Source organism: Chiloscyllium plagiosum, unplaced genomic scaffold, assembly GCF_037043375.1.
Source record: "Chiloscyllium plagiosum isolate Xiang-an unplaced genomic scaffold, Cpla_swu_hap1 HiC_scaffold_26, whole genome shotgun sequence".
NCBI classification, from domain to species: domain Eukaryota; kingdom Metazoa; phylum Chordata; class Chondrichthyes; order Orectolobiformes; family Hemiscylliidae; genus Chiloscyllium; species Chiloscyllium plagiosum.
In genome coordinates, this window is record NW_028270164.1 from 57,668,301 (window position 1) to 57,684,750 (window position 16,450).

The window sequence follows — 16,450 nt, forward strand, 5'->3', positions numbered from 1 at the left end:
GTAGCAGCAGTGTGTATTATCGACAAGATGCACTGCAGAAATTCAAAGATCCGCCGATAGCACCTTCCAAACCCACAACCACTTCCATCTCGAAGGACAAGGGCAGCAGATACACAGGAACACCACCCCCTCCTGCAAGAGCCCCTCCGAGGCACTCACCGTTCTGACTTGGAAATATATCACTGTTCACTGTGGCTGGGTCAAAATCCTGGAACTCCCTCTCTAATGGTTTGTGGTCAACCCACAAGTGGACTGCAGCAGTTCAACAAGAAGCTCACCACCACCTCCTCAAGGGGCAACTAGGGATAGGCAATAAATGCTGGCCCACATCCCACAAATAAATAAAAAAACCTCAAGGTGACAAATAAATGGCCTCCACTATCTCTCCCTCATAGATGTTGCAGCCGTTACTGAGAGCCCCAAGACTTCATCCAAACGTACAGAAAAACAAGTTCAGATTGGGGCTGTCCGGTCACAACTTAGATACTTACACTCAGTATTACACTTGGGTAAACTGGGCCTGGTGCATTTACTAAAGTCAAATACTTCGGCAACAATAACTCAAGCAGTTCTATTGTCACTGGAAAACTATTGCCTGAAATCTCTTCAACTCCTGATTATTTCATCGGGCAACCTTATTTTCTAGTGATTTCTGCTATCAGTTGATACAGGAACATCCAATCAACTGCAACAACACATATGTGCTTCAAAAAAGTAACATCTCCAGAGACTCTAGACCGGAATAATATCAATTTAGATTAAATATTAAGTTGCTTAACATATCAGATCAAAGGTTTCGTGAAAGAGGGAGGTTTTGCGAAGTACCTTAAAGGTGGAAAACAAGTTAGGGAGACAGAGAGGCTAGGGAGGAATTCCAGAGGTTGAGGTTCATGAAGGCATGGCCAGCAATGGTGAGATGATTATAAAAATCAAAATTGTTCAAAAGGATAATATTGGAGGAACGCATATACCAGAGGGTTATGGTAGGAAGGAGGCCGGGGGAGGTGTTGACACATTGATGAGACTTTTTAAAAATTGATATTCGATTCCACCCTTGGGCAACTGTGTAAACTCCACACAGCATTCTCCCCGTGTCTGCGTGGGTTTCCTTCGGGTGCTCCGGTTTCCTCCCACAGTCCAAAGATATGGGGGTTTGGTGGATTGGCTGTGCTAAATTACCCACCGTGTCCAAGGATATGTAGGTTAAGTGGATTAGCCATGGGGGATGCAGGATTACAATGATAGAGTTGGGCAGGATGCTCATTGGAAGATTGGTGCAGACTCAATGGGCCGAATGGCTTCTTTCCAGACTGTAGGGATTCTGTTGAATGAAACAAAGTTTAGGCTGGGTAACTCTGCAATTAAACAGACTTCGTGTTTCAGATCAATAACCTTTGGTCAGATGTTCACTGACATGGGACTGTCAGCAGACAGACAGGCCTAGTGTCTAGGGTGTGAATGAGAGGGAGGGTGTGAACGAGGAAAAACAGAATTGGAGGTGGGAAACAAAAACCGAAGTTACTGTAGACACTCATCAGGGGAATCACGGGACTTGAAATGTTCACTCTGTATTCTCTCTTCATACACGCTACCAGACCTGCTCAGTTTCTCCAGCACTTTGTTTTTAAAAGTGTGGACATCAGCATAAGCAGCTGAGACTAGTTGGCTCACACAAAGGTCATTGCCGTTTTCAGTTCTAGGACTGCATCGCTCTTACTAACCTGATGTAAGGCACCAAGGGGTCGACGTGCCGGAGCAGGGCAGCTGTAATGAAGGAGAAGATGAAGGCAGTCGCTGACCAGACGACCAGAGCAGCTGGAAAGAAGCTCATTCCCTGCTGGAACCACCACATGTCTGCACACCCTCAGGGAAAAAGGCCTGCCGCCTGCTTTTCAATTCCCCAGTCACACAATCTGTAAGGATATAAAGACAGACACACAGTCAGGCTGTCAGACTATCCAGTCAAAACAGCAACATGAATACTGGGAGCCGGGCTCTGTCAGCAGCAGCTTACTGCAGGCACACTTCAGTTTCACTTCCTCGTCCTTCCCTCCCACGCACACTCACAGGAAACAGACCTTCATCCTTCCAATACTAACCCTGTCAACAACTTCACACTGAAACCAGCAGGGTGCCTCTCATCATACTCAGTCCCGTGACTCTCCATCAGCCAAAAAGTGAACTGGCGTTAAGAGGCCTGAAGCAGCATGGGCCCCTTCGATAGAATGCAAACAAAGTTTATGTCACTTTTATAGATCAACTTAGTCAGCTCTCAGCTGAACCTATGCTATGTTCAGTTGTGAGCACCTTAAGGCTGGCAATGAAGATGTCGAGGAGATTTGCGGTATTAGAGGTAAAACATAAGCAGAACACAGAACAGTACAGCACAGACCCTTTGGCCCACAATGCTGTACCAAACATATTGCCTGCCCTTGGCCCATTTCCCTCTACTCCTTATTCATGTGCTTATCTAAACACCCATATCATATCCACCTCCATCACCACTCAGTGGTTAGCACCAGGGTCCCGGGTTCGATTCCAGCCTCGGGAAACCATCTGTGTGGAGTTTTCACATTCTCCAAGTGTCTGCCCGGGTTTCCTCCCACAACCCAAAGGATGTGCAGGTTAGGTGAATTGACCCTAGTAAATTGCCCATAGTATTCAAGGATGTGTACGTTAGGTGCATTAGTCAGGGGTAAATATAGGATAATACTGTAAAGGAATGGGTCTGGATGGGTTTCCCTTCGGAGGGTTGGTGTGGACTGGTTGAGACACATGGCCTGTTTGCACACTGTGGGGATTCTATGATTCTTAGTCCAAAGGATTCTATGACCTACCATTATTAAAAAAAACTTGCCCTTCACATCTCCTTTGAATTGTCCCCCTCTCACTTTAAATGCATGCCTCCTAGTATTAGGCATTTCAACTCAGAAAAAAAGAGATTCTGACTGTCAACCCCATCGATGTCTCAATTTTATAAACTACCAAGTCTCCCCTCAGCCTCTGCCACTCCAAAGAAAACAACCTTAATTTATCTGGCCTCTCCTTCTCGCTCACACTCTCCAATCCGGGCAGCATAAAGGACATTCAGCCTCCAACCTTCGGGTAAGCGTCCTCCAAAGTGGCTTTTGAGATACACAACAACGCAGAATCACTGAGAAGAAACTGATTGCCAAGTTCCATACCCACGAGGATGGCCTCAACCGTGATCTTAGGTTAATGTTGCACTACATATTGTTCTGTGCTTGTTAAATCTTCCTTACTGTTCTGTTTTGACACCATCACCTGGATTACTTGTTATTACCTCTCTACCTTAACCAGATTGCAGGTATTTTTTAAAATCACTTGCTACTCCAATACCTACTCCTATTATTCCAGCTGCTTAATTTGTCCCTAAGAACATCTTATCTGTAATTATCTCTGCTTTAATTAATCGGTTCATAAGTGAAGGGATGACCTGTTATTCAGCTGTTGACACCATTTGACACTTTTGATCACTTGTAAAGACTTGTTATTCAGCCTGTCAGCACTCCACTCACACTTGATCTCAAATGCTAATCTCACAATCCTCCATCTCCTTCTCCTTCTCCTGGGTGAATATTGATGCAAAGTACTCATTTGGGATCTCGCCCACATCCTCTGCCTCCAAGCACAAGTTCCCTCCTTTATCCTTGAATGGTCCTACCTTCTCTCTAGTTATGCTCTTGCTTTTAATGCACATATAAAATGCCTTGGGATTCTCTTTACCCCTCCTTGCCAAGGTCATTTCATGGTCTCTCCTTGCTCTCTTAATTTCCTGCTCTAGTTCTTTCCTACTTGGGGCGGCCCAGTGGCTCAGTGGTTAGCACTGCTACCTCACAGCGCCAGGGACCCAGGTTCGATGAGGTTGGAAGGTGTTGTCTAAGGAGCCTTGATGAATTTCTGCTACTGAGCGTCAGTGGCGGAGGGTGTGAATATTTGTCAATGTGGTACCAATCAAGCAGCTGCTTTGTTCTGGATGGGGTCAAGGTCTGGAATGTTGTCGAAGCTGGGCTCATCCAGCTGCAGTGGTCAGTGTTCCATCACATTCCTGACTGGTACTTTGTAGACAGGCTTTGGGGAAATGGGAGGGGAGTTATTCACCTCAGAATTCGTAGCAGCTAACCCACTCTTGTAGCCACAGTATTTACATGGTCAGACAATTTCAGTTTCTGGTGTGGTGGCTAGGTTGGCTCTTACTGACATTAGTTATTACCGGGTGTTTGTGTGACCCAAGCAACACTTTGATTAGATTAGATGCGATTACCTAGATTAGTTACAGTGTGGAAACAGGCCCTTCGGCCCAACAAGTCCACACCGACCCATTCCCCTACATTTACCCCTTCACCTAACACTACGGGCAATTTAGCATGGCCAATTTACCTGACCTGCACATTTTCGGATTGTGGGAGGAAACCGGAGCACCCGGAGGAAACCCACGCAGACATGGGAGAATGTGCAAACTCCACACAGTCCCGCCTGAGGCGGGACTTGAACCCGGGTCTCTGGCGCTGTGAGGCATCAGTGCTAACCACTGTGCCACCGTGTCACTTTTCAACCCGAAACTGGATATTGTCTACCTTTTATATTAGAGAGAAAGTGAGGTCTGCAGATGCTGGAGATTAGAGCTGAAAATGTGTTGCTGGAAAAGCGCTCAGGTCAGGCAGCATTCCTGAAGAAGGGCTTATGCCCGAAACATCGATTCTCCTGTTCCTTGGATGCTGCCTGACCTGCTGCGCTTTTTCAGCAACACATTTTCAGCTCTGATCTCCAGCATCTGCAGTCCTCACTTTCTCCTACCCTATCCCTGTAACCCTGCATTTCCCATGGCTAATCCACCTAACCTGCACATCTTTGAACTGTGGGGGGAAACCAGGCCACCTGGAGGAAACCCGCAGACACGCGGAGAACATGAAAGCTCCAAACAGACAGTCGGCCGAGGCTGGAATCAAACCTGCTGTGAGGCAGAAGTGCTAACCACTTAGCAAGTGTGTCGCTCATCATCTCAATTAATCATGTTGGCGGTTTAATTAGAGGAAGGCTTGTGGCTCAACTGTCAACACATGCTTCTCATTATATCATCACAGAAGGGTATTACCTATTAAATAGAAGCACTGATAAAGAGAAACTCACACTAATATATCACACTGCTACGTTTCAGGCCAAACGAGACTGCGGTTACCACAGGTGCTGGAGGGCTTAATCACTCCTGGAGCACCAAATTGATGGCTAAATAGCAACAAATTTGGTAAAGGAGCAGTACATTTTTCTTTAAAAAGGTAGACAAAATATGAAATCTAGTGGACCTATGAATAGATTAAAACCATAAGACTCCACAGTTTTGAAAACAACAAATCAATCTGAACAGTATAATCCACATTACATGTAGAACTTATTTCTAAGACCCAGAATTAATACGTAATAAATGTATAATAGATCAAAAAGCCCATACGACATGGACTTCTCTGAAACTTCTCCCAGATGATAGCATCACTGGTTTATCAAATCTCATTAAACTTCACAAGAGATTATGATACTTCACTTCTGGTAATCTAGACTTGAAACTCTCTCAAGACAGCCCATTGTGACAGTCCAGCTAAAAACTAGCACTTCAAACATTGAATTTGCTCTCTATCTCTAGGATGGACTTTCTAACCTCCAGGGCGACATGGTGGCTCAGTGGTTAGCACTGCTGCCTTACAACGCCAGGGACCTTGGTTCGATTCCAACCTTGGGCGACTGTGTGGAGTTTGCATATTTTTCCCGTGTCTGCGTGGGTTTCATTCGGGTGCTCCAGTTTCCTCCCACAGTCCAAAGATGTGCAGGTTAGGTGAATTGGCCATGCTAAACCGACCATAGTGTTCAGGGATGTATAGGTTCGGTGCATTAGTCAGGGTAAATGCAGAGTAATTGGGTTTGGATGGGATACTCTAAGGGTCGGTGTGGACTTGTTGGGTCGAAGGGCCCGTTTCCACACAGTAGGGAGTCTGCTTTGAACTCCTTTCAGTAGCTTATCAACTACCATGAATAAGTTATTGTAAATATTGCAAGAGCCACATCCCTATCACTGGACAGGACGGAGTGTTGCTCTCTAAGAAACCTTGGAATAGAATGTGCTGTAAATGTTACATTCTCAGACAATTCTTCCCTGCATTGAAAGGGACAGGAGTTTCAATACACTATCCAAGACCAAATTCTCTAAGTTTTAAAATTACCATTTTACTTTTTTGTTACTGCACCCCCACATGCAGCAGTCACTCTAATTACTATTCTGATTAAACCAAACGAAGAGAGACAACTGGGACACTGGGTCAGTTGGTATACACCAGAGATACACATTCTGTAAATAAACAAACCACCAAGAAAATGATGTTCATATAGCTTCAGACTTCACCATGAACCTTGGAATCCGATTAACGTGGTGAGGGAATTGTTGCCAAAAAGTGTGGGTGAGAAACTAGGAATTGTGCTTCAGGCAGAAGGTTGTAATCTGAGTTAACTTTGAGAAGAATAGTTGAAACCAAGTGTAAAATGCAAGGGTATGATTTCTATAGATGTTCTCTAAACCTGAGCAAGACGACCTATGGAAAGAGGAAGTAGATATCCGGATATAAGTTACATCTTTACTTAAGTGAAAGCAAACTATGGCCTTGAAATTGTCACTTCCCAACAAAGTCATGATCAGCTGCAAAGTATATGGTGAGCTGGAGGACTGTCAGCGAGATGTTAACAAAGGTTTGGATATTTTATTGAATTTCACAGAAAAAATTTAAAAAACACAAGATGATTTTATAAATGCATTGAAAATGGATGATAATTCAATAGGGGGAAAAACATCAAGCACTTTAACAGATTATATAAAAGGCTCCAGGAGTTCCATTTGGGTGACACAGTAGTTACCACTACTGCCTCACAACACCAGGGACCTGGTGGAAGTTTGCACATTCTCCAAATGTCTGGGTGGGTTTTTTCCCCCACGGTCCAAAGATGTGTAAATGGGTGGCCTGGCCATACTAAATTGCCTGCAGTATCCAGGGATATGCCGGTCAGGTGGATTAGCCATGGTAAAAACCCCCACGTGGAGTTATGGGAATAAGGTGAAATGCTCTTTGGAGGGTCGGTGCAGACCTGATGGGTTGAATCTCCCCACACTGTAGGGATTCTACAATTCTATGAAATTTCATCTTCAGTGCTCACTTTCAGACAGCTGAACTTTGCTAAAGTATTGCATGTGGTGGCTCCCTGACCTTAAGCAGAATTGGATTCTCAGAAAGAGACATGCTTTTGGATCAGATGTCTGAGGCTTTCAAGTTATCCCAGACAGACATATTCCCAGCAGCCTTCTTGGGACTTCCCGTAATACCACGGAATGGTCACAGCCTTCGAGATTGTTCAGATGTGAGGAATCATGGACAGTTCTCTTGCTGGAGAACCTCCAAGCAGAGTAGTGCACGATACACCAAGAATACAGTGCACAAGGCTATTTATTGCTTGCTACCAATCTTGTATCTCCCCTCTCAACAACCCTCTGAGCTCTGACTGGCTCTTCTTTATATACAGATCTATGGGGAAAGTCAAATCAAACAAAAAGAAAATAAGTCAGTCCATTAGGGGCACTGTAACTTCAATCAAAATTTCAAAAACTTAAGGAATTAAAAAGTCATGAGTTGGGGTAAGAATGCCCCCAAGCCCTTGCAGTACACAAAAGTATACACCAACTAATAACTATGTGGATGCTGGCAAAAGAAATAGCAGATGTGGATGATGATGGTGGATCATGTGTGGAGGAAGTGGTGGATGAAAGTACAATTCCAACGTTTAAAGATATTGGATAAGTGCATGAAAAGGAAAGGCTTGGAGAGATGATGGGCCTAGAGCAGGCAGGTGGGACTAGTTTAGTTTGGGATTATGTTCAGCACGTCAGAAGGGTCTGTTTTGATACTGTATGACTCTATGATAAGGTTGGAGAAAAAAAAACAAATGAATGAGGGGCAATAATGTACAGAGAACTGTTAATAGGTGTTACAAATGTGATAGGAAACAACATTTCATGTGGTAAACTGTCCAATTTAAGGTAACACACTACATTGAAATGTCAGCAGCAAATGATTAATTGATTAGTCTGAGAGAACTATACTGGTCAGTTTGTTATGAGTGTATTAGTCACAGATTTATTTGATTGCAACACGTTGGCCAGAGGTAGCATATTGACAATAATTGGAATGGGTCAGTCTGTAGTAAGGGTCACAGGTCAATGAATATGGAAGTTCCAGTTCCCTCACAGGTGCAGATTGCCACTCAAGGTCACTGAAAGAGTGAGGATTCCTGGTGGAGCAGATGGGTATTAGTACAGACGTGTTCAGCAATATGCCACGAAAAATATACAAAGTTGGATATGGAAGATGGAAAGGAATTTTCTTTGGAAAATCAGTATAATTTATCATTCTTGGATTATTAGATCAGGGCTGAGGATTGGTCAGATCTAGACAAGCAGGAGGCTGGAAGAACACAGCAGGCCAGGCAGCATCAGGAGATGGAGAAGTCAATGTTTCAGATGTAACCCTTATTCAGAACTGGGGTGGGTGTGGGGGGGGAGCTGCAGATAAAGGGAGTGGGGAGGGGTAGAAGTTGGTGACAGACGGATGGAACAGAGGAATGGAAGGCAGGGCAAGGGGCTGGGAAGGGATTTGGGGGGCCACGAACCCATCAGGCCAAAGTCACTCACAGCGTGTGACCTCATTGCCCCTGGTGATCTCCCCTCCTTCCAGTCCCCCAGCCCTGCACTGCCCCTGGTTCTACCTGCTCCCCAAGATCCACAAGCCCCACTATCCCAGCCGACCCATCGGCTCAGTGTGCTCCTGCCCCACCGACCTCATCTCATCCTGTCTCGATTCCATCCTCTCCACTTGGTTCAGCCACTTCCTACCTACATCTGCGACAATAACCATGCCCTCCACCCCTTTAGTAACTTCCACTTCCCGGCCCCCAATGCTTTATCTTCAATGGATGTGCAGTCCTTATACATGGCCATACCCTACAAGGATGGCTTTCGGGCTCTCAGCTTCTTCCCTTCCAACAGTCCCATCCAGCCCCTTCCACCAATGCCCGCTCCTCTCCAAACTAGTCCTTTAACTCTTCTCATTTCCTCCAAATCCAGGGGGTGGAACTCGGATGGGTCCTAGCCATGCATGCCTTTTTGTCGGCTATGTCAAACTGTCTGTCTTCGGTACCTACTCAAGCATTATGCCCCAACTCTTCCGCCTTTACATCGATGACTGCATCGTGCAGCGTCCTGCACTCAGGCTAAACTAGAGTGTTTGCTGACTTCGCCCATAACTGCCACTTCACCCTCAATTTCACTTAGAATCCATAGAATCCCTACAGTGTGGAAAAAGGCCCTTCGGCCCAACAAGTCCACACCGACCCTCCAAAGAGAATCCCACCCAGACCCATTCCACTACATTTCCCCTGACTAACGCACCTAACCTGCACATTTTTGGACTGGAGGAGGAAACCCACACAGACACCGGGAGAATGTGCAAACTCCACACAGACAGTCGCCCGAGGCTGGAATCAAACCTGGGTCCCAGGCACTGTGATGCAGCAGTGCTAACCAATGAGTCACCGTGCTGCCTTGGTTAGTCTTGGACAACTCCCTCTCCTTTCATGACCTCTCCGTTTCCATCTCCAGTGACAGTCTCCAGACAGACGCTTGCTACAAGCCCAGACTCCCATAACTACCTAGACTACACCTCCTTCCACCCAGTATTCTGCGAGAACTCCATCCCGTTCTCACAATTCCTCCGCACCAGCTCAGGAGAGGAGCCATTCCACTCTGAGGCATCTCAGATGTCCACCTATTTTGAACAACATGCTTTCTTCCCACTGTCATTCACTACATCTCCATTTCCTGCTCCATTGCTCTAAAAACTGCGGGTGCACCACCCCCCTCACCTCCATCCAGAGCCCCAAACAATCCTTCCAGGTGTGAGTGGTTGACCTGACTCTCCTCCAACCTAGTTTACTGTATCCAGTTCTCCAGATGTGGTCTTACCTACATCAGGGAGACCAAACGTAAACTTAGGAAATGGTTTGCTGAGCATCTCAGCCTGGCTCATAGGGGCCAACCTGACATCTCAGTTACTGTCCCTTTTAAATCCCCTTTCCGACATGACTGTCCTTGGTCTCCTCCATCGCCAGAGTGAATCAGGCCGCAAATAGGAGGAAGACCACCTCCACTACTGCCTGGGCAACGGAGTTGGGAGGACTCAACATTGAGTTCTCCAAACTGAAATAACCTCCTTTCCCATCCCCCAACTCCCTTCCGAGCCCATCCCCTCCCCCTTCCTCTAACCGACCCTTCCTTCCAGCTACCAACCGGATTCATTCTTCCCATCGACCAACCAGGACATACCCTCCACCTGTATTCACCTATCCCTACCTCAGCACCCTCCCACCCCTTACACCTACCCCCTAGTCCTGAAGAAGGGTTACACCTGAAACATTGACTTCTCCACTTCCTGATGCTGCCTGGCTTGTGTTCTTCCAGCCTCCTGCTTGTCTACCTTGGATTCCAGCATCTGCAGTTATTTCGTCTCTAATCAGGTTGGTCTCCTCTCCTGACTCCTCAAAGCCTGTCCACAACTACAAGGCACAAGTCAGGAGGGTGGTAGTATAAACCCCACTTGCCTAGACGGTGCAGCTCCAACACTCAAAAAGCTTGACACTATCCAGGATAAAGCAGCCCGCTTATTGGCAGCACATCCACAAGCATCCACTCCCTCCACCACTGACACTCAGTAGTAGCAGTGTGTACTATCTACAAGATGCACTGCAGAAAGTCACCAAGGCTCCTTAGACAGTATCTTCCAAACCCACGACCACTCCATCTGGAAGGAAAAGGGCAGCAGATACATGGGAACACCATCACCTGCAGGTTCCCCTCCAAGCCACCCGCCGTCCTGACTTGGAGATATATCACCGTTCTTTCACCGTCGCTGGGTGAAACTCCTAGAATTCCCTCCCTAAGGGCATTGAGAGTCAACCCACAGCACAGGGGCTGCAACGGTTTGAGAAGGTAGCTCACCATCATCTTCTCAAAATGTTGGCCTAGCCAGAGACACCAACACCATGATTTGATTTTTTAAAAAGCCAATATTGTTGGGAGGTTTTGATGACTGTAAATGAATAATTAGGCAACTTAATAAGAAAGGCCAAACAAAGAGTTGGAGGGGAGCTGAGAGTCATCACAGTGGAATTCGGGGAGACATTACCACAGTCATTACAACTATACAGGAGGCCGCTGCAGGACCCCATCCTTCATCGAATCACAGCGCAGCAGAGATGTCACAAAGGCATTCTGGGAGATGGCACTGCAATCACCACAATTGGTCTAAACATCGCTGAGGGACTGGTGTCAGGGAGTGGTTGAGCCTGTCTCCCCCCCCCCCCCCCCCCCCCACCCCCACCTACCTCCTCTAACCAAAATAAAAAGGACACTTCAAGGAGGACAGGAAGGATTTTCATCTCAGGAGTGGCCATGTTGAGGGGAGGTATTGTATTGGGAGACCTTGGTGACAAGGGGCTATGGTGAAACTCAGCAAAGTGTTTTTTAAAAAAAAAAGCAGTGAGGGATGTGGGAGGTCAGGGTCACTAACAGTGTCCCTGATGACTTTACCTGTGAGAAACGCACCCAGCTTCAGTCCTTACAGATCAGTTTAGGTCTGTAAACTCCAGATCATTCAGGAGGCTGAAGGGTTAATCAAGAGGAGTTACAGGAAGGTAGTCACACCTAAGTTACAAGATGAAGGTAGCTAGATGACCATCAGGAGAGGGAAAGAGAATAGGCAGTCAGTGCAGGGATACCTTGTGGCCATTCCCCTCAATAACTAGTATACTGTTGTGGGCGGGGAGTGGGGAGGCAGCGGTGGGGGTGGAGGAGAAACTTGGATGGTATATTGCCTCCCAGGTGCCAGGGTCAATCATACAATAGAATCCCTATAGTGTGGAAACAGGCGATTTGGCCCAACAAATCCACACCGACCCTCTGAGCAGTATCCCACCCAGACTCATTCCCCTACCCTATTACTCTACATTTACCCCTGACTAATGCACCTAACCTACACTTCCCCGAATACTATGGGCAATTGAGCATGGCTAATTCACCTGATCTGCACATCTTCGGACAGTGGGAGGAAACCAGAGCACCCACAGGAAACCCACACAGACACAGGGAGAATATACAGTCAGTTGCCCGAGGCAGGAATCGAACCCGGGTCCCTGGCGCTGTGAGGCACTGTGCCACCGTGCTGCCCATTTGGGGGCGTCAGGGATGTCTTGGATAGAGTCTATTGCATTCTTAAAGGGGAGGATGAGCAGCCAGAAGCCATGGTACACGTTGGTACCAATGACAGTTCAGAAAAGGGATGAGGTCACGAAAAGTGAATTTAGGGAGTTAGGAAGGAAGCTAAAATAACAACCTCAAGGGCAGTAATCGCTGGGTTGCTGGCTGTGCCACATGCTCGTGAGGGCAAGGGTAGGAAGATATGGCAGACAAACGCATGGCTGAAGAGTTGGTGCAAGGGGCAGGGTTTCAGAATTGTGGGTCATTGGGTTCTCTTCTGGGGAAGGTATGACCTGTACAAAAGGGACGGGTTCTACCTGAACTCAAGTGGGACCAATATTCTTACAGACAGGTTTGCTAGAGCTGTTGGGGAAGCTTTAAACTAGATTGGCAGGGGGGTGGCATCCAAAGCGTCAGGTCAGAAGATACAGCATTTGGTGTAAAGGGAGATGCAGTGAGCAGAAAGACTGAGGAAGGGCAGCTTAAAACGACAAGAGGATGGGAGTCCAGGCACAAGGAAGCAATGCAGAGACCAGGAGCAAAAGTTGGAAAAGAAAAAAAAAGTCAAATTTTTCAAAAGAATCATATGCAAAAAAAGAGAGATTGCTAGATTCTAAAGGAACATTCAGATAAAGTACATTTATACTCAATGCCCGCAGTACTCAAAGCAAAACCAATGAACTTGCTGCGCAAATCAGTCCAATGGTGTATGTAGTTGCCATTACAGAAATGTGGTTGCAGGGTGGTGATGACCGGGAATTAAATATCCAAGGGTATCAGGTAATTAGGGAGGATAGACAAGAAGGTAAGGGAGATGTGGTCACACTCTTAATTAAGGAGGAGATGAGGGCAATAGGGAGAGACAATATAAGATCTAAGGAGCAAAATGTTGAACCATTTGGGTGGAGATCACGAATAGTAAGGGGAAGACGTCACTGGTGGGAGTGGTCTATAGGCCACACTGTAATAATGCTAGAGTGGCACAAGCAATCAATCAAGAAATATCTGATGTATGTTAGAATGGAACAGCAATAACCATGGGGGACTTTAACATGCACATTGACTGGTCAAATCAAATTGGTAGAGGCAGTTTTGAAGAGGGATGCATAGAGCTCCTCCATGATCACTTTCCTGAACAGCATGTTACCGAATCTACAAGGGAACATGCAATCTTAAATCGGGACCGGTGTAATGAGACTGGTAAAATTAGTGATCTTGTAGTTAAGGATCTTCTCCGAAAGAAAGAGTGATCACAGTATGATCGAATTTTAGATACAAATAGATGGTGAAATAGCATCATCTAAAACCAGGGTGCAATGCTTAAACAAGGGAGACTATAATGGGAGGAAGGAGTTGGCTAAATTAGACTGGGAACACAAGTTATATGGCGGAACAGTTGAGAAACAGTGGAGGACTTTCAGAGATTTTTCATAGTGCTTCCAGTCAAAGACAAGGATAGCAAGGGTAGGAGGAGCCAGCCTTGGATAACCAAAGAAATACAGGAAGGCACCCAATTAAAAGCTCAGGCTTACAAAGTTGTCAAGAACCGTGGGAAACAAAGATTGGGAAAACTTTAAAAAGCAGCAAAGAACCACAAAGCAAGCAATAAAGAAAGGAAAGGTAGATTATGAACGCAAACGAGCACTGAATATAAAAACAGGCAGGAAAAGATTTTATAAATACATAAAACAGAAAAGGGTTGCTAAAGTGGACGGAGGTCCCTTGCAGGATGAGAAAGGCAAATTAATATGCTGAAATGGCCGAGGCCTTGAATAACTATTTTGTGTCAGTCTTCACAGTGGAAGATGTGTCTAACATGCCAAAACAATGATGTTAAGGATACAATGGGAGGTGAGGATTACAATGCAATTATTATCACTAAAGGGGTAGTGTTGAGCAAACTTGAGGGTCTAAAGGTGGATAAGTGTCCTGGTCCTGATGGAATGCATCCCAGGGTGCTGAAAGAAATGGCAGAATATATAGCAGATGCATTAGTGGTAATTTACCAAAATTCACTGGACTCCGGGCAAGTCCTGGCAGACTGGAAGACAGTAAATGTCACACCGCTGTTTAAAAAAGGGTGTAGGTAAAAGGCAGGTAACTATAGGCCAGTTAGCCTCCAGCATTTTCCTGACTGCAGACATTAAGCTATCAGTAAAGAAGAAATAGTGAGGCATCTGGATGGAAAAGGTTCCATCAGGCAGACACTGCATGGATTCAGGAAGGGAAGGTCATGTTTGACAAACTTACTGGAGTTCTTTGAGGATGCAACAAGCGTGGTGGACAAAGGGGAACAGGTGGTTGTTGTATACTTGGATTTCTAGAAGATGTTCAATAATGTGCCGCATAAAAGACTCATCCATAAGATAATAATGCATTGAGTTGTGGGGAATATACCGGCATGGAGAGAGGACTGGTTAACCAATAGAAAGCAGGGAGTCAGAATAAATGGGTGTTTCTCTGGTTGGGGATCAGTGGTGAGCAGGGTGCTGCAGGGGTCACAACTGTTCATGATGTATATCAATGCTTTGGAAGAAGAGACCGAGTGTAATGTATCCAAGTTTGCTGATGACACTAAATTGAGCAGAAAGGCAAACTGTGCAGAGGATGTGGAGGGTCTGCAGAGGGATTTAGACAGGTTAAGTGAGTGGGCAAGGGTCTGGCAGATGGAGCACAGTGTTGGTAAATGGGAGGTTATCCACTTTGGAAGTAAAATTAGTAGGTCAGGTATTGTTAAATGGTGAAAGATTGCAGCTTGCCGTTATGCAGAGGGATTTAGGAGTGCTCATCCATGAATTGCTAAAAATTGATTTGCAGGTGCAACAGATATTCAGGAAGGCAAATGGAATATTGGCTTCCATTGCTCGAGGGATTGAATTTAAGAACAGGAAGGTTCTGCTGCAATTGTACAAGGTGTTGGTAAGGCCACAGCTGGAGTATTGTGCGCAGTTCTGGTCTCCTTACTTGAGGAAGGACATACTGGCTTTGGAGGTGGTGAGGAGGAGGGTCACCAGGTTGATTCCGGAGATGAGGGGAGATTGAGCCGCCTGGGACTGTACACACTAGAGTTTAGAAGAATGAGAGAGGATCTTATAGAATGGGATATATAAGATAGAGGCAGGCAAGTTGTTTCCACAGGTGGGTGAGGCTAGGACTAGGGGACATTACCTCAAGATTAGGGGGACTAGATTTAGGAATGAGATGAGGAGGAACTGCTTTTCCCAGAGAATAGTGAATTTACTGATAACTCTGCCCAAGGAAGCAGTAGAAGCAGCTTCACTAAATATATTGAAGACACAGTTAGATAGGTTTATGCATGGGGTAGGGGAATTAGGGTTATGGGGATAACACAAGTAGGAGGAGCTGAGACAATGGATAGATCAGTCATGGTCTTAAATGAATAACGGAGCAGGGCTCGTCAGGTCAAATGGCCTACTCTTGCTTCTATTAATATGAAAGGTCTGATTAGCTGATCTCTACCTGGCAGAGGTTGAGCAGCAACTCCCACACACCTCCTCTGATCTTCCTCGAACCATGATGCCACCATTGAACATCAGGCTGTAACTTCCAAAGCTGACACTAACTTCATCTCCTCTGGAGATCTCCCCCTCCACTGCTTCCTATCTTCTAGTCCACTAACCTCTCTCAGCTCACTTTTACCTCTTTCCCAAAATATACAAACAGGACCCATCATTTCAGCCCATTCCTGCCCAAGTGAACCGCTCTCTTCCTATCTCGATTTAATCTTTTGTCCTCTTGTTCAGTCTTTTTCTGCTTCTGACATTTTACATCAGGTTCACAATTTCCAGACCTGCGGCCGCAGCCGTTTCCTCTTCACCCATGGACAGGAAACACTCAATACTGCCATCTCCATCAGGATGGTCGTGAGGCCGCTCTGCTTTTTCCTTGAAAAGTGGCCTGAACAGTTCACATCCACCACCAAACTTCGCCTAGGAGCTTGATCTTATTTCAAATAACTTCTGCTTTAACTCCTCTTATTTTCTCCAAGTCAAAGGGGTAATTGCTTGGTTCCCTGTTATGCCTGTCTTTTTATGGGGTTGTTCCAGTCCTACCCAGACCCCGACTCCC

At 45.9% G+C, this 16,450-nt stretch overlaps 1 protein-coding gene across 12 annotated transcripts in view; it reads right to left on the bottom strand.

The window, feature by feature from the left end:
* The window catches only part of LOC122563336 (DNA damage-regulated autophagy modulator protein 2), a 116,848-nt gene that overhangs the window by 86,177 nt on the left and 14,221 nt on the right, over positions 1-16,450 (bottom strand). For 6 of the 12 annotated variants that reach the window (XR_015750973.1, XR_015750974.1, XR_015750972.1 and 3 more), the window contains exon 1: positions 1,722-2,007. Coding sequence is in view for 8 of the 12 variants with exons in the window: in XM_087973770.1 (XP_087829896.1) it covers positions 1,722-1,852 (131 nt within the window). In the remaining 4 variants the exon portion in view is untranslated. Of the gene's footprint in view, positions 1-1,721; positions 2,009-16,450 lie in introns of those variants that run through there. The other 6 variants (XM_087973769.1, XM_087973768.1, XM_087973773.1 and 3 more) reach the window with 4 other exon arrangements.